This window comes from Mauremys mutica, chromosome 24, assembly GCF_020497125.1.
Source record: "Mauremys mutica isolate MM-2020 ecotype Southern chromosome 24, ASM2049712v1, whole genome shotgun sequence".
In the NCBI taxonomy this organism is placed as follows: Eukaryota; Metazoa; Chordata; order Testudines; family Geoemydidae; genus Mauremys; species Mauremys mutica.
In genome coordinates, this window is record NC_059095.1 from 3,955,845 (window position 1) to 3,973,305 (window position 17,461).

General features: G+C 57.1%; 1 protein-coding gene across 1 annotated transcript; it reads left to right on the top strand.

Moving 5' to 3' along the window:
* Positions 1-227: 227 nt before the first annotated feature.
* Positions 228-15,930, top strand: THOP1 (thimet oligopeptidase 1). The gene is made up of 13 exons (XM_044998600.1): positions 228-473; positions 1,591-1,794; positions 3,922-4,070; positions 4,634-4,741; positions 5,478-5,580; positions 5,974-6,134; positions 6,688-6,823; positions 6,910-7,276; positions 8,175-8,376; positions 9,312-9,498; positions 9,842-9,970; positions 10,619-10,755; positions 11,008-15,930. Exons 1-13 carry the CDS (start codon positions 458-460, stop codon positions 11,164-11,166), a joined length of 2,058 nt encoding a protein of 685 aa, XP_044854535.1. The 5' UTR covers positions 228-457; the 3' UTR covers positions 11,167-15,930.
* Positions 15,931-17,461: the final 1,531 nt, after the last annotated feature.

Below are 17,461 nucleotides of genomic sequence, written 5' to 3' on the forward strand. Positions count from 1 at the left end.
AGCCCCCCCCGAGCTGGGCTCGCGCCGCCCCCCCCAGCACCGTGCCCCTCCTCAGCCCCCCCCCGAGCTGGGCTCGCGCTGCCCCCCCCCCGTGCCCCCCTCAGCCCCCCCCCCGACCTGGGCTCGCGCTGCCCCCCTCCATCGTGCCCCCCTCAGCCCCCCCCCGAGCTGGGCTCGCGCTGCCCCCCCATCACTTTGCCCCCCTCAGCCCCCCCCGAGCTGGCGTGCCCCCCCCTGCGGAGGCCAGGCCACTGCAGTGCCCACCTCCGCACCCCTCCCCGGGGCTGGCCCAGCGCGGTCCTCCACCCTCCCAGAATCCTTCACGTCGCCTGCTTCTCTCCGCCCCTTCTCTGTGGCTGAGCAGGACCCAGGGCAAGTTCCCGTGCGTGGGGCTGCGCCGCGCTTCTCGCACTGGGCTAGCTCGGTAGCAGGATCAGGCCCGCTGGATCCGCACGCCATGGCTCCCCCCACAGGTACCCCCCCGCTGGGGAGGCAGGGCCACGTGGGGGGCCAGGGAGGGCTGAGAAGGGCTGCTTGGGGCAGAGGGATTAAAACAGGCGGGGGGAGGGAAACGGGCAGGGGGAGATGGCTCTGGGGTGGGGGTTGGGCATGGAGGGGAGAGGGTGTGGAGGTGGGGGGGGATGTGGAGACGGAGGCAAAGTGTAGGGTGAGGGGAGAGGGTATGGGGTTGGGGAGGGGTGGCAGTGTGTAGGGTGGGGAGAGGGAGAGCAGCGAGATCAGTGGTGGGCCTGGGGAAGCAATGTTTGGGATGGGGGGGGCTGGGGGAAGGAGGATGGGAAGTTGAGGTGGGGGGGCAGAGTAAAGGAGATGGGACCGGGAAGGCGGAGTGGAGGGAATGGGAAGCGGTGAGGCAGGTTCTGCTGGAATTCGATGATTGGTGCGTGAGGTGATACCTTTTATTGCACCAACTCCAGTTGAGTAAAAAGTTTCACCTCACCCACCCTGTCTCTCTCCTATCCAGGGACTATCAGCTACAGTGGAGATCACTTGTAAATCAGAAGCTTTCCAACCAATATTGCTCACCCTCTTCGCCTCTCAGTTGGGCATCTGCTCCCGACTCTCTCTATTATTTAAACTTCCCCTGCAAACAAGGAGAGACTCCTCCCCAGCTTGTGAACTTGCTGGGCTGGAGTGAGATAAAGCTCACTGCTGTGGAGTTACTCCCAGCAGCGACTGGGTGGCAGCTCTGCATCTGTGTCTGCTGCGGTCACTGGTCTCCTCATTAAGGCTACACTGAGGTGCTAAGGTGTAATCTTCCCATCACCTACCCCCTGCTGCACCAGTTCTTTGTCATTCTTTGTGTGTGTTACTTAAAGTTTCAAAGCTCCTCCACAGATCTCTGCCAGCCCTCCTGCCGTGTGTCTGATTGAGGGCGGGGTAATTAAGGGATCAAGTTTTGGTTAAGGGGTTGCCATAAATGAGGGGGTAAAACATTGACTGGAAACAGTTCTGTTCTGTGGTATTTGTCAGACTTGTCTTTTGAGTCCCTGCCTTATTAATCTGCGGGTGAGTTCACCACACTCTTCTAGGGCAATATCTTATATGTAGATCTCTTTCCTACCTATTCAGGTAACGTTGTGGACAGCCAGTCCCACAGACCCCCAGTGAACCGACTAAGATGGGACCTGACAGCAGAGCAAATAGAAAACATGACCGTGGAGCTGCTAGAAAGGAGCAAGCAGGTGTATGACCGGGTGGGCTCCCAGAAGCAGGGGGAGGTCTCCTATGAAAATACCCTCAAAGCTCTGGCTGATGTGGAGGTGGAATATACAGGTACGTGGACAAACAGGATTTGGCTGTTTTCTGGAACCCTCTATCGCTCCTGTCAGTAGCTGAGTGCTTGTTAGATCTTTTGCATCTCTAGTGTCTAGAATCATTGGGTTTTCCTTGCATAACTCCACCAGCCTCTCTCTTACATGTCCTTGTTAGGGTTTATACAGTGGGGCATAACTAGGAAGAGTGGGATGGAATTGGATGGGAAACAGAGACAGAATGTCAGGAAAAATCTGCCTGACGGCGACTTGGCAGTGGAATGGTTTCCGAGAGGAGCTGCTGGAAGTGATTTTTAAAAGCAACACTTAGGACTTTGAAGTTGCCTGTTATTGCAGTATCTGGACAGAGGGCTAGACAGTGTGCTGTAGGAAACAACCAGGCATCGGCAGAAAGATGATTGGGGGACTAGGGCTTTTCCATCTCTAGCTTCTATGATCAGATGTGGGATGACACACATGGGTGTGAGCTCCCTTCGCTGCGTAAACAATGTCTTTCTTTTTAGAACTACAGCTAAAATGCTGTGAAAAAATAACACCGTGCTTATAAATGAAGCTGGCCTCAGGGTAACACCTGTTTATTCTCAATGGTGCAATAATTAGACAACCTTCCCTGCTCGCAATATCTTTTCCCCAGTCTGACCACCGGTGGCGCAAGGGAAGTGTCATGAGTTTGCACCTTCTCTGATTTTTCCACACAAAAAAAAGTGTGTGCGGGGACGGGGGGGATTCCTTACTAAGCAGAGACGGTGTTAATATCCACAGACCTGTCAGCCCTTTCCTGGCGCACCCCAATTCTCTGCTCAACAGAGAATTCTCATGGTGGGTCTGTGGGGACAGCAGGGCCCTGCTGCAGGGTTTTGTTGTTCAGGGGCACACAGAAGTGGTGGTAAGGGATATGCCTTTGCCTTCTGAAGTGGAAATGGGCAAGGAGAACGCAGGCTGTGGACATGGGCTTTGAGAAGCATCCACGCTAGAGCTGCATTGTTTTAAAATGTGATTATTTGAGGGTTTTTTTGTTTTTTTTTAAGTCCGTCTCAAAAGACCTTCCTAGCAATTAAACAATCAACAAAATCAGACTTTGGAGCACCTCCCCCCAACCCTGTTATTTTTGGCCAAAATCCAACTCTGCTGGACTTTATCTACATTAGCCAGTCCCTGAGCTGCAGCAAACCCTGGGGTGGGTCCAGTGAGCAGAGCTAGGTAACCCAGTTCTTTGTGCGGATTGCCACGGTGAGGAGTTACAGTAATGAGGTTTGCTGTGGGAGGTGTCGCCCTTGAGGCAGATCCAGCGCCCACAACAAAGTCACTGTGATCTTTAGGAGGAGGGCACTAGGGACTCTGTGACTGCTAGCTGCCTTGCTGGCATGGCACCGGCGTTCTCCATGCCAGTTCTGCGGTAATAGCTGGGTGCATCCTTTGCAGCCCACGCTGACCTGAGGGAGAGTCCCAGGGCCCAATCCTGAACCCCCAAGTTCCTGGGAGTGGCAAACTGGATTAACCAGCAGTGCTCTGTCGAATCCTGTCTCTCCGGTTAAGCAGACAGCAGTGGTTGTGCATAGGGCAGCATCTTTTAACAGGGACACGTTGTCTGGCCTCCACAGCATCATAGGATTTCACCTAGAACTATGGCTTGAATTCTAGTGCTCATGAAAAATGGGAGACAGGTGGCACTGGTCAGAGCCAGGAGTTAGGTGGGTAACCGCTGTGCGAGCTTCCCCGCCCCAGTCTGCCTGTGTGTCATGGCAGGCTGGGTCCCAAGGGACAGGTGTCACCAACACCCCACACAGTACTGCCAAACAGAGCCAAACGATGCTTTCCGGAGCAGTCAGAAGCCAAGATCTTTGCCTCAAGGAACGTGCAATGTAGCGTTGATACACAGATCTGGCTCTGAGACCAGGAGGCTCAACAGAGACCTCAAGGACTGAATGAGCTGCGGCGGATCGAACTCGGTGCTAGAAGGGGTTGTTCCGGGTGAGGTGTGGGACATGCCGGTGGGAGCACCCTGCCTTGTCCCCACTTGGGCTGTGTGTCAGGCTCCAGACTGTGAAACTGGCACCTGCTTCAAACACTAACCCTACAGCGCTCCGGGCCCTTGCTACAGCCTGAGCTCCTGGCCTTGTCGTTTCAGTTCAGAGGAACATGCTGGACTTCCCCCAGCACGTCTCCCCTCGCAAAGAGATCCGCACGGCCAGCACGGAGGCGGACAAAAAGCTCTCGGATTTCGACGTGGAGATGAGCATGAGGCAGGACGTGTACCAGAGGATCGTCTGGCTCCAGGTTCAGAGGAAGGGGGGAAGGATAACCTGGGTGGCTCACAGTGCTGAGAAGACAACAGGCCCAGCATCCCAACAGGGAGTGCACAGGGACCTCCCTATCATTTCAATGAGTCCCTCTCCCTACTGGCTGTCCTATTACAATGTGAGGGCAAGATCGTTTAGTAGTTAGAGCAAAAGACTGGGGAATTGGGACTTCTGGGATCTAGTCTCAGCTCTGACCCACTGTGTGAGCTTAGGCCCGTCGATTTGTTGTGCCTCAGTTTCCCCATTTTTAAAATGAGGCTGATGACCTTGCCCTACATCCCATGGAGGCTCAGGGTTGGCTAATGATTTGTAAAGTTGGGATCCATGTTGAAAATGATCTAGTGGGGACCAGCCTCTTGAATCTAACCCTTCTAGCGGGGTGTTTTCCTCTAGTTCGGGGTCCGCAGACATTGAAACAGTCCGTGCATAGGACCTACACAAATAACTTGCTGTGGCTGTGTCACAGCTGTAGATTAGCAAACCCCTCTCCCTGCACTGTCGCCCCTTCAGTTCTGGATGCTCCCCCTTTTTGTCTGACAGGAGAAGGCGGAAAGTGCTTCCCTGAGGCCTGAAGCGAAGAGGTATCTAGAGAGGCTGATTAAACTGGGTAAACGAAATGGCCTTCACCTCCCGGAGGAGACGCAGGAGGTGAGACTGTCACTAGTATATAGTAAATAGCTGTACAGCGGGTGACTACGGCTAAAGGAGTGTGATCTTGTGGCTAGACCACAAGCCTGTCAGCCTGGACTCCTGGGTTCTATTTCTGGCTCTATCACTGACTCAGGGCAAGTCAGGTTTTCCCTCCTGTAAGGTGGGGATGATGACACCTGCCAGCCTGGGGAGCTAATCTCTGTACCCTTTGGGATCCCGGGCTGAAGAGAGTCACAGTAGAACGTAGCAGCCTGGGAATGACAGCAGCCCCCAGCCCGAGAGCGATAGTAACGTGAAGTTTGCATGTTGGGGGCAGAGGTTCTGTAAGGGAGCTGGGGAACAGTGAGCAGATTTAGCTTGACTAGGGTAACCCTCATCTCATGGGCTGCACTGCAGCAGGAAGGGCTAGAGGGCACTTGGGGGACTCGACAAGCCGGGGAAATGAAATCAGCTGATGGCCGGACAGACCTTGAACACCCACCACTCCTTGAGTTGGCCACAAACAGACGGGCCCGGGGCGTGATGGCTGGGTTTCCACCAGGCATGATCAGAGATTGCCTGTCCCGGGTTGAGATCTCTGTGTCTTTGCACAGCCGGCCCTGTTTGGAGAGAGACCAGTAACAGGGAACCGGGTGCGCACAGAACTGACCACGCGTGGCAAACGGCGATGCTAAGCTTCCTCCCCCAATTTAGTTGTGTCTGATGACGCATCTGTATATATTTTTTTCAAAAGAAAATCAAAGCCATTAAGAAAAGGCTGAGCCTGCTCTGCATCGACTTCAACAAAAACCTGAATGAAGATACCACCTACCTGCCCTTCTCCAAGGAGGAACTGGGTAAGAGCTGCTCGCGGTCAGGGAACGAGGCCTGCTGGCTCCTCCAGGAAGATTTGCTTCTCCTGGCGCTAAGGCTCCAGGGATTGGTTCATCTCCCTTCTGTGACGCTGACCCGTCTCCGAGCTCGCTCTCTAACTGCCCCATCAAGTGGAAATCTGCCAGTAGAAATAACTGGCAGCCGCTGCGGGCCTGAGCTTGCTTTGGTCCAGGTGAAGCAGCGTGAGAGTTGCCAGTTACACCCAGCTACGAAGCCCCTTTTGGCTGGTGCGCTCGCCGGTTTGCTGGGAAAACGGGCCTTCCCGTGCTCCCTGACTCAGCCGCCCCAGCGCGCGCTGCGGGGATCTGCAGGTAATCCTCAAAGTCCGCCCGTCTTTGTCTCCTCTCCTCCTCCAGGGGGGCTCCCCGAGGACTTCCTGAACTCCCTGGAGAAGACCGAGGACGGCAAGCTGAAGGTCACCCTGAAGTACCCGCACTATTTCCCCCTCATGAAGAAATGCTGCGTGCCTGAGACAAGGAGGAGGGTGGAGGAAATGTTCAACTCCAGGTGCAAGGAGGTAGGTGGAGGAAGGTCTTGGGGCAGAACTGAGCACGCAAACCTGCTAGCCTAGAGCACAGCACTGGCTTTCACCCGAAGCCACAGCCTCCCATCCCGGCCATTGATGTGGGGACCAAGCGCCAGAGAGTGTTTCCGTCTGTAGCTCACCGGTGCCAGTTGTGGCCTGGAGCCCCTTGGTGCCGGCTGGCCAAGGGCACCGGAGAAGCGTCACACTGGCCCAGATCAGTGGCGTCTGCAGGGCATCATCATCTGAGGACAGTTCAGTGGCCCGTTTGAAACGAGTGAGGTGGGCCTCAGGCCAGGGACCTGCGCCACCCAACCCGCCATCCCAATGAGCATTCTCAGTGGAGAAGCCAAGGGTTCGAATGGGTGATAGAGGCTCTGGCTGGGCTGTCTGGTTTGTGGGGGGGTCCTAGCCTAGCCTTTGGGTGTGAGGGGACTAACCCGCTGCTGCTTTCCCGGGGTGGCTGCTCTGTTCCACCTCGGCCTTCGTGCCTCCTCCCTGCCCGGCACTTCCAGCTCCGCGGGCTGAGCTTTCTCCTCTGTTGCAGGAGAACTGCTTGATCCTCAAGGAGCTGGTGGACCTGCGGGCTCAGAAATCCAACCTCCTGGGCTTCGACACTCACGCTGATTTCGTGCTGGAAATGAACATGGCGAAAACCAGCAAGACCGTGGCTTCCTTCTTAGGTACCGCACCTGGCTTTGGAAGGGGAGGGGCTGGGTTTTCCGGCACACCCTGCTCTCATGCTTCTTCCCCCTCTTGGTCTGTCCAGATGAGCTGGCCCAGAAGCTGAAGCCCCTGGGGGAGAAGGAACGGGCCGTGATCCTGGACCTGAAGAAGAAAGAGTGCAAGAAGCGGGACTTGGAGTTTGACGCCCACATCAATGCCTGGGACATGCGCTACTACATGAACCAGGTGGAGGAGACCAAGTACAGCGTGGACCAGAACCTGCTGAAGGAGTATTTCCCCATGCAGGTGGTCACCGCTGGCCTGCTGGACATCTACCAGGAGCTGCTGGGCCTGAACTTCCACCTGGAGGAGCACACCCAGGTCTGGCACGAGGATGTCCAGCTCTACTCGGTGAAGGACATCGCCTCGGGCAAGACCATCGGGCAGTTCTACCTGGATTTGTACCCCCGGTGAGACCCCCGTCACACCAGAGCGAGGGCGATGGGCTTAGGGGGCAGATCCTGCAGGGCCCCTTAGGGACGGTGGATCTTGCAAGCCAGGCACACGGGGGAAACTCCTGCGCCCCCTTTGGAGTGACTGGGGAGTCTCTGCAGGAGGGTTCTGGGCTCTGGACTCCTTCCCAGTGTGACTATGGAGCTGGTTGCCTATGGCTAGTTGGGACGGGTGTGGTGCTGCCACCTGAGGGCGGGAGTTGTGTTTGTGGCTCTCGCCTTGTGCCACCCATCCCTGGCAGTACATCAGCACTGCCCGCCTGCCCCTCAGAACGGCGTTAGCATTATCCCTGCAGTCAGCAGGGCCTGACTATGTGGTGAGGGCGTATAGGCTGAGTGGGGTTTCCCACCGTCACCTAGCAGCTCTCCATTGCGCCTTGCTCTGGGGTGTGTTCCTTGTCTGACACCTCCGTCGGGCCCAGCCCTGGGGTGTTTTCCCCATCCCTTCTGAGCTGCAGTGACAGCAACCCGCTCAGCTGCCAGAGAAGCCCTGAATCCCACATCCCTGCAGCCTCCCTCTTCTCTCTGGTGGGTGCCTGACCTCCTCCTCTCCCACCAAAGCAGCACAACAAGCGCCGAACATCCAGTTCCCCTATATAACTCGCCCTGGGGAGATGGCAGCTGGGGGGTTTCGCCGTCCCAAACCACTTGCTAGGATCAGCTTGAAATCTCCTGTGTGCTCCTGCAGCGGGATTGGCTCTGTACCTTGACCCCGATGGAGAAGGAACAGGGGTGCGGTTGGTCCAGCCAATCCCAGCGAGCACTTGGCCTGCACGACTCCATCAGTGCCTTGTAGGCTCTCTGGGTGACGGGGCTGGGCTGGATTCCGTCTGACAGTCTCCTCTACCCACTCCAGGGAGGGGAAATACGGGCACGCGGCCTGCTTTGGCCTGCAGCCGGGCTGCCTGCTGCCGGACTCCAGCCGGCAGATCTCCGTCGCTGCCATGGTAGCCAACTTCACCAAGCCCACGCCGGACGCGCCGTCCCTGCTGCAGCACGATGAGGTGGAGACCTACTTCCATGAGTTCGGGCATGTCATGCACCAGCTCTGCTCGCAGGTAAGGGCAGGGCCACATGGGGGGCAGCGGGGCGCTGGCTCCTCCTAGCGCCACAGAACGCTGCACGGGGAGACGACTGGAGCACTGGCCACAGCCAGGCAGAGCGCAAGGGGTGCAGACATCCTCCTGCACAGCTCTGCTGGTGCCCCTCAAACCCAACCTGCAGCTCCTCCTGCTAACCCAGCCATGGGGCCCCCACCATCACCGCTCTGCCGGTGCCCCTCAATCCCAACCCACAGCTCCCCCTGTTAACCCAGCCACGGGGCCCCCACCATCACCGCTCTGCTGGTGCCCCTCAATCCCAACCCGCAGCTCCTCCTGCTAACCCAGCCACAGGCCCCCTACACACAGCTCTGCCGGTGCCCCTCGATCCCGACCTGCAGCTCCTCCTGCTAACCCAGCCACAGGCCCCCTACACACAGCTCTGCCGGTGCCCCTCGATCCCGACCTGCAGCTCCTCCTGCTAACCCAGCCATGGGGCCCCCACCATCACCGCTCTGCCGGTGCCCCTCAATCCCAACCCACAGCTCCCCCTGTTAACCCAGCCACGGGGCCCCCACCATCACCGCTCTGCCGGTGCCCCTCGATCCTGACCCGCAGCTCCTCCTGCTAACCTAGCCATGGGCCCCCCACTCACGTGGTAACTGACTGTTGTGCCACACAGTGCAGCGACTTGGGACAAGCGAACACTCCTGGGGACAAGCCTGAGAGCAGCAAACTCATCTCACTTATGATGGAGGCTCTACATTCCAATCTCCCTGCTTGCCAAGCCTGATCATTTAATTGGGGGCTTCCAGTGGCCAGCTGGGGCCATTCTGCTGGGTTGGGTTATTCCTCACCCCCAGGTGGGCACTGACTGGGGCAGGGGGGATCTGGGTCAGTACTCTGTCCCTGCTCTGACTGGGTTGCATTGTAACAGCTTGTGTCTCTCGTAGGCAGATTTTGCCATGTTCAGCGGGACCCACGTGGAGCGGGACTTCGTTGAAGCCCCGTCTCAGATGCTGGAGAACTGGGTGTGGGAGAAGGAGCCCCTGGTGCGCATGTCCAAACACTACAAAACTGGCAGCCCCATGCCCGACGAACTGCTGGAGAAGCTCATCCAATCCAGGCAGGCAAACACAGGTAGGAGCCCTGGTGCTCCCCTCCCCAATTGGGGTCAGCCTTGTCTCGCCCTCTGCTGTGCCAGGTGGGGAGTGGGGTTGGCAGGGAAGGAACCCGCTTGTGATCATTAGCAGTCATGGGGCAGGAGGGGCTGCAGGTCCGGATTGAGGGGCATGAGTGGGGGGCTCAGCACTGGAATAGTGGGAGGTTGCAGGACAGGCTTGGCGGGGGGTCTTGGCAGAGCTGGGGGGGTGGGGAGCAGGCACTCGCAGCAGTCTCTGCCGGCTGTTACCCACCCACCGTGGCCTCCCCACGGAGGCGCTGTCTGGCTCACCCTTTGCCTCCCTCTCCACTCCTGTGACAGGGCTGTTCAACTTGCGTCAGATCGTCCTGGCAAAGGTGGACCAGGCCCTTCACACCCAGACGAAGGCAGACCCCGTGGAGGAGTACACCCGGCTGTGCGCGGAGGTGCTGGGCATCCCTGCCACCCCAGGTACCCGCCTGGCACTGATGGGCATGTTGGTTCTACAGGCTCTGGGGAGAGGGGCTGCGGCTGGTCCCGCCCAGTCCATGGTAAAATCTTCTCTCTGAAGATCATGTCAAGGGGAAGGAGCTTTTCCTCTCTTCCTGGCCTCCTGCCTCCGCACGGTCCAGGGCAGACTCTCAAAACACCCGGTGCCAGCTGGGCAAAAGACCAGCAGAAATGGCTCCCCTGCTCCCCACAGCAGGGGGGCTAGAGCCACTGGCTATTCCTAGCCCCAGCCTAGAAAGGCAGTTTTGCTTCACTCTGCTTCCCCACTTGCCTTGGGCACGTCAGCCACAGTTAGGGCGGCATGTCCGGGAGCGCTGGGCTCGGGGAACAAGCCGTTCACTCCATTGGGAGCAGCGTTAAGCCAGTGCCGAGCATGGTGGAAAATCCCCCCCCCCAGATGTTTTCCCCTCCCCTGTGATCACAGGGAAGTTGATCTGGTGCCTGGGCTGGTAAATTTCCACATCGGGTTCTTGCAGCTTGAATCAAGGGTGTCATCGTCCGGTGTCTCTCCCCTTCCCCCCGCCCGCCCACTCCTCGGGCAGTTGTCTCAGTGCCTGACTCCTGCAGCACATCTCATCAGCAGGCCACACGTCTGTCTTAATTCCCAAGGTACGAACATGCCGGCCACGTTTGGCCACCTGGCTGGAGGCTACGATGCCCAGTACTATGGCTACCTCTGGAGTGAAGTGTATTCCATGGACATGTTCCACACGCGCTTCAAGCAGGAGGGGATCATGAACTGTAAGGTAATGGAAGCACCTGTCTGTCTGTCTGTCTGTCTCCCCAGTGTGTGATAGAAACGCTGCCTGCTGTGGGAATATCGGCCCCGCAGGAGGGGCGAGGTGATCTGCAGGGAGACCCTCCTCGGCTGTAATCAGCCCAGAGCACGCGGAGGGGCTTAGCACAGGCAGCAGTATTGCGGGATGAGAGCTCTCTCCCTCGCTGGTCTCCCATGCCCTGATCCCTCCTTCCCCCTCCTGGCCCGTCTCCCCCTGCAGGTGGGCATGGATTACAGGAACTACATCCTGCGTCCCGGAGGGTCCGTGGATGCGTGTGACATGTTGAGGAGGTTCCTGGGTCGAGACCCCAAGCAGGATGCCTTCCTGGCCAGTAAAGGACTGAAGGTTGAGTCCAGCTCGCTGCCTTCTGCCTGCTGAAAACCCGCCCGCCGCCCTGTGAGTAGAGCCAGCTCCTGTGTCTGCGAACCCGTCCTCCTGAGCCAGAGAACCAGGCAGCATCAGACTCCTCTGTCATCCAAACACCCGCCGGGCGGGCTGACACCGCGGCTGCTCTTCGTCCCCAGAGCGAACGTAGGGCCTCCGGCAGAGGGGTTTAGCTCCGGCGCTGCCATTTCCCCTCTCTGGAATGACAGCCGTGCTACGGGGAGGGCGGTGCAATCTGTCACCCTTTGGTGCGGGGGGGGGGGGGTGCGTGTGTGTTATAAGTAGCCCATACAAATTGGCTTGAAGCTGAAACTTTGCACCTAGAGTGTCTGCACCAGGGCGCAGCTCGAGAGAGGGGCGGGGGCGTGTTAAAAATTGGATTCACCATTTTAGAAGTGGCACCGTTGTTTAAGAGCTGAGACTTCCCCAGCCCTCCGCTTGTTTTGTGCCCGAAGGTAGAATCGCGGCTCTTCCCGTAAAACAAATGAATAGAGAGAGAACTAAAGGGCAGGGAGGATTTGGGCTCGGTCTCCTCTCCAGTGGGCAGATTGGAAACCTCTGAATAAACCCGGCTGCGAGGCCAAGGTGTAAAAAGCCACGAAGTGCACCTGCGCTAACTTACTAGCCTCGCTCACCCCAAAAGAAATATTCCCCTGCACACTACAAGCCTGCCGGGCGAGTGGGGTGTTAGTCCCCTCCCGCCCCAGCATCACCACCTGGGTCGAGGAGACTCGGCTCAGAGCTTCCCCCGTTTTGTTTTGATCAAAGCAAATGAAATTCCAGCCCATGTCAGAAGGGGGCACTGTCCCCTCTCCTCCTCTTCCTCCCCTGGTGGGTGAGTGTATTCAGAGCTGGAAGGGACCCCACCCTGCAAAGGTACCAAGCGCCCTCCTCTGGGCGGTCAATACTTTGCAAGCTTGGACGCTAACAACGCTGCGGTGGGGGTGTTTCAATATTGTAACATTACTGGGCCGCTGCAGCTCCGTAAGCAGAGGTTGGCGCAGGAAGCGGAGGGCACAGACACACGACAGCAACGTGGCCCGCAGGGATACGAAGACCTAGGGGCTAGTGACCTGGCTGGGAATCCTTTGATGTCAGCCTGGGGAGCTGGTGAACGTCAGCCAGCTCAGGGCCCTGTTTGCGCTGCAATGGAACCTCCATCTGCCCCCGGGCACGGCCTAGTGCAGAGAGGCCGGTGCTGGCACCATGTGCCTCCCTCGCCGTCTAGCCGCCTCTCACCCTGCTCGCAGGCTGGCGTCAGAGGCGTTGGTCTCCCACTACAATCCAGGCGTCTGGCGGTGGGACGCTCAGCCCCTCCACTGACTGACTGACGCATCTGTTATGAAACACTCCATTGTGACGGAAGCAATAGGCTGGGGCTGTGACGCAGTCGCTCCGCCCCTGCCCCGAGATGGCTAACTGCTGTCTTCGCTCATTTCAGCAAGGTCCCTTTTTGGTCTAGTGTTTTGCTGTGCTGCGTAAAACCAAGCCGGGAGGCGATTCAGCTCCTTGTACAGTGATCCAGCTGAGTTGCATCATCTACTCTCCCCGCTGCTTCTCCTCAGGGACGGTAGAAAACCACAGCAGATCCGGGCTAAAACTGTTCTCCCTCCATATCCGGGCCTATTCTATAGCACTCGAGTCCTACTCTTGTATCGTCTAATACTAGATGTAAGATGGGGAGAGTCTTTGGAAATATTTATTAGCTGCTTAATGTCAATTACTGCTGCTGCTGGACCGAGTGTTACAGAAAAGCCCTGTGAACTGCCAGGCAGAAATCTCACCTACTTCTTTAGCAGATGCACTTTTAAGCATTGCTTTTAAGGACTGTAGCAAAGCGTGAATTCATTTAAATGGTACAAGCCTCCCACTAGGGTAAGATTTGAGGGATAAATGATTCTTATCCACACCCCCTTTTCTCTGTGCTTATGCCCCAAACCTCTGTTGATCCATCTGTTCTAACTGCCCCTGGTAAATCTGTTTAAAAACCAAAAACCCAAATAACCAACCTTTTTATTTTCTGTCTGAAATTTCCCCCCAAACTCCCCCGGCCTGGGCAGGGAAAGGCGAGCGCAGACAGAGAGAGGTGCAAAGTTTTTAAAAGTAGTCACTGAATTTGAGCTCCTCAGTTGTTGAGGAATCCAACTTGAGCCTCTCAGGGCTTGATTTTTTTTTTATTTTTTTCCCCCTGAGGGTGTTGATTTCAGCTGGAGCTGTGGGTGCCCAGTGCTGGTGTTGGACCTTTCTGCCAACATGTGCCACTCTTTGTCAAAAGAACACCCGTAGTTGTGTTTCTTGCTTCGGCTTAAAGGGCCCCCATTCATTTAAAACTCACACTTCCGCCTGGATTAAAAGATCTGGGAGTTGGTGGATATTTTCCCTGTGTTTTCACTAGGGATGTAAATACCGGTTTAAAAAGTTAACCGGTTAAATGATTAAAATTCTATCAGTTAACTGGTTAACCATTAACTGATCTTGCTCTGGCAGGGCGGCAGGGGCTGAGGTCCTGCCGGGACCACTCCAGCCCGCCCGAACCGGTGCCGTGTCCTGCCAGACGTGGCTGGGCCTGCTCCAGGTGTCCCACCAGGCCTGGCACGGCCGGTGCTGGAGTCCCGCTGGCCGGTGTGGCCAGCTGCGGGGCTTAACGGTTAAGGTCCGGTTAACAGTAAGCCTAATGCTTACTGGTTAACCTTTTACATCCCTCGTTTTCACCCCCACCCTGTGCATCTGACAGCACTTCATGAGACTGATTTCAGTGGGGCCAGGATGTCACCCACCGTTCTCATCCTCTCTGGTCGGTTTCCCTTGTTTGGGGTTTTTCAGTAACAGGAGAGAGAAACATTTTGTTTCTCCACAAAGGATAACGAGGGTGTAAACATTCACCCAAATTGGAGAAGGCCCCAGGGACTGGGGTAGAAACTGCAACCGCTTGCGATTCTTCTCTTTTACCAGACTCGATTTCAGGATGGCTTTGCCCCTTTAACAACCTTCACGTTTACGGTGCCCAGCTCAGGAGCTCACCCCCAGCCCGTGCCCCGCCCCTGTGCTGCTGTTAGGCAGCTGGGTGCAGCTCTGTCTGCAAAGCCTGGCTGAGCAGATTTTACAGGGAAGGGTTTGGGCAGTGGGGAAGGGTAGAAACCAAACTCTGGGAGTTTAGCTGCGTGTGGGAGATGGCAGGGTCTGTCATGTGCAGGCCGGCCCTGCCACCTCCTGACTTTCCGGTTTTCCATTCTCCCTGTGCGCGGCTCATCCTCCAACGGGTGAAGCGGAGACTGTTGTTTTCTGGTGCTTCTGTTGGCATGGCAGCTGCTGCAAACATGAACGATCAGGACAGGACCCCTGGCCGCAATCTGTCCAGCTCCCCCTCTTTGAATTGCAAATCAACCCCTTCCCTTAAGTTCCACCTTCAGGATCCCTCCACACAAAATGTTAAATTGTAGGAGCAGCACCTGTCAGTCACCCCCCCGCCCTGCATCTTCCTTTGATTCTCATTCCCTTCTCTGGCCGTGAACATCCGAAGGGCTCAGTGACTGTTGCGCGGTGGTTACGTCTCTGCTGTTACCCAGAGACCTGTCGCCACGTACAGCCAAATGTGTCGAGATGCTAAGCGCCCTGGACACAGGATAGGAACGTCATCCCGCTGTAGAAATCTGGGCTGCGCTATGGGATCGGTTCTGCTGGATCTCTTCCTTAGATCTTTGAAACAAAGCATCCCCCCCCCATTCAGATTGTTTTAAATTCCACCCCCCGCCCCCTTATGTATTTGTGTATCAAGGAATCGTGGCTTTTCCCCTCCCCGCCTGGCTCAGTGTTGTTCACCAAGAAAAATCCAGACACAGAAAAGGATCCACAAAAATTGCTTCACGAGCCAGGCAGGTGAAACCACCTGTGCAGCCCTGTCTCCCTGCCCCTTCTGGTGACCGGGGAAGGCGAGCGGATGTGGGATCCGTTCTCGCTGCCTTGTTCTTTGGCTCGGCCTCCTGGCGTTCCAGCCCGGGCCTGGGTGTGTAAGAAGGCATGTGGCCCCTCGGTGCCCGCTGTTCACTTTACGTGCGTTTTCTCTCTCCTCCGTTCTAGACATAAGCTCCGTCTCTGGGCGTCCGCGCACACATGGCTCATGGCTGTTATGTATCAGTAATGTGGGGTGGGTTTCTTTTTTAAGTGTCAAGTTTCTGGGATTAAGGGATCTGCCTTTTGACCTCCTTCCCCTGCCCCCTTAAACCCACTTAGTCTTTCTACCGACTAAACTGGAATGGGATAAACTCTGCGCCTTCCTCTCTTCGAACCAGGCCTCTGTGCTGCTCCTCTCAGAGCTCGCCTGGGCGGTTTGCATGCAGGGGCTGGAATTCGTGTCCGGACCCTCCCTATCGTCCCACACAGCCCAGTGAACGCTGTGGCAATCTGCGCTCAAGGCGGGCTCAGGACTGGAATAGCAGTGTGGCTCTAAACTGTTGGTAGCCTGTGTGGTGCCTTCTCGAAGCAGGGAGTCCCTGTCCCCTCACTTTCACTAGCACTGGAATTGACTCACATGCCCCGTGACAAGGAACCAAACCCGTACTGCACCGGGCACCTTGGTCTCGGAGCGTGGCCGCTTGGCCCCGATCCGGCCGGGGCAGAGGTCAGGTTGTTTTCCATTAATCTCCTCCCAGGCCAGGGTAGTGCGCGTGGAGTTTTGTAACAGTCACGTCCAGCCCTGCTTGTTACCGGGGTCGGATTTTACATGGTTCCTAGCACTAATAAAGAGTTTTCGTAAACTGAGCTGATGTCACTCGGTCTCTGCCAAGGCCTCCTCTCAAGAACGTTGGGGAAAGAGAAGGGAAAGGCTTCTGGTGGGCTTCAGCAGGACTCCTGGCTTTGGTGAGGGCAAACCTCAGAATCTCTAATGTATTTCTCATCGCAGCGTGGCTGGGCTGTTCTACCCACTGTGCAGATGGGAGCATTGAGGCAGGGAGAGATTAAATGGCTTGCCCTGGGTCGCAGGGAGACTGTGACAGACCAGGAATCGAACCTGGGCCTTCCACGTCCTAAGTTAGCACTCACCAGCCTTCCTCCCTCTTTCCACCCTTATACCTCCTTAAATTACAGGGTTGATCATTCTCCTGTGCGTTGCAGTTGCTCCTAGCAGCCCCAGTCACGTGCCAGGGCTCCACTGTGCTAGGTGCTGTATAAACCCAGAATAAAGAGCTGGGCCCTGCCCTGCAGAGCTCTGAACAATCGGACACTGACCAATCAGTGTTTTATTTCACAACCCAGGTCCTAAGATGTGTCTCATGGCTACACCTCTCCCCACGCAGCCATTCCCCGCTGCAGCGCATTGCACGGTGCTGGGATCCCAGGGGCTTTGAGCATGGATGTCGGGGGCTGCAGAAAGCGCTTCTCCCCTGTAGGGGGCAGCGTGCAGCTGCTGTCTGCCCCGTGCACTTCCCATGCGGACGGGTCTGGGCTTCAGGCATGTCCTGTAGTCTCCAGGACTCAGAGCTCGGGGCCTGGCCTGGCTTCTATTTTTGGAGCAGTTTAGGAGGGTGGCTGCTGGGGGTGGGGGAGAGGATCAGGTTTTCCCTTCCCAGCTGGGAGTCGGGGCGATGAGGCCACCGCTCTAGCAGGAATGCGCCTTCCCTGGCTAGCCAGGGCTAGACGGGATGGATTCCAGAGCTCGCCGCCGTCTGGGCTTCTCCGATCCGAAATAAGGCGGGTGGGGCTGGGGCCGTGGACAGGATCACCTTGGCCATCGCTGACCTTTGCATTCCTCTGCTCCTGTCCCTCCCCCCAAACCAACTCCCCCAGTGCAGCCTATCGCTTTACAGACAGCTCTGCGTGCTTGGCAAGCACCCGGGCATTGTGTTCAGCCCAGGGGCAGCCGAGGCTCTGGTGAAGTCAGCCAAAGAACCCCCACTTCTGCCTCCTGGGAGCTGGAGACGGGCTCTGCTATTTGTACCTCCTGACGGCCCCATCTGGGTCTTCCCTGCAACCCCAGCGGGTGCGCCTGGGCCTCGTTCTAACCCTGGCGGGGCTGTCAGGCAGGCTGTGCCAAGCGGAGGAGGGGCATCGCCTAGAGGTGGGGACAGCCTGCCCTCTTAGGCACGCTCGGATTGCTGGGGACGCTCTTGCAGCTGGTTCCTCTGGTACGTGCTAGAGCCCAGGAGCAGAAACCAAGGCAGATCTAGCTGCTCAGTGGAGACTCTCCCATAGCGAATCTGGCCCTCGTACAGCTCCATGCGCAACGTGGCCTTCATCTCCCCAGGGCCCACCTGTGCCAGGCATGCTGTTTGCCAGCCTGCTACCTGCCTGC

Excerpts from the sequence above, each read along its gene's own strand:
- THOP1 (XM_044998600.1), top strand. Across the intron at positions 4,071-4,633 it reads AGAGGATCGTCTGGCTCCAG|GAGAAGGCGGAAAGTGCTTC; the intron begins GTTCAGAGGAAG and ends TTTGTCTGACAG. Across the intron at positions 4,742-5,477 it reads TCCCGGAGGAGACGCAGGAG|AAAATCAAAGCCATTAAGAA; the intron begins GTGAGACTGTCA and ends TTTTTTCAAAAG.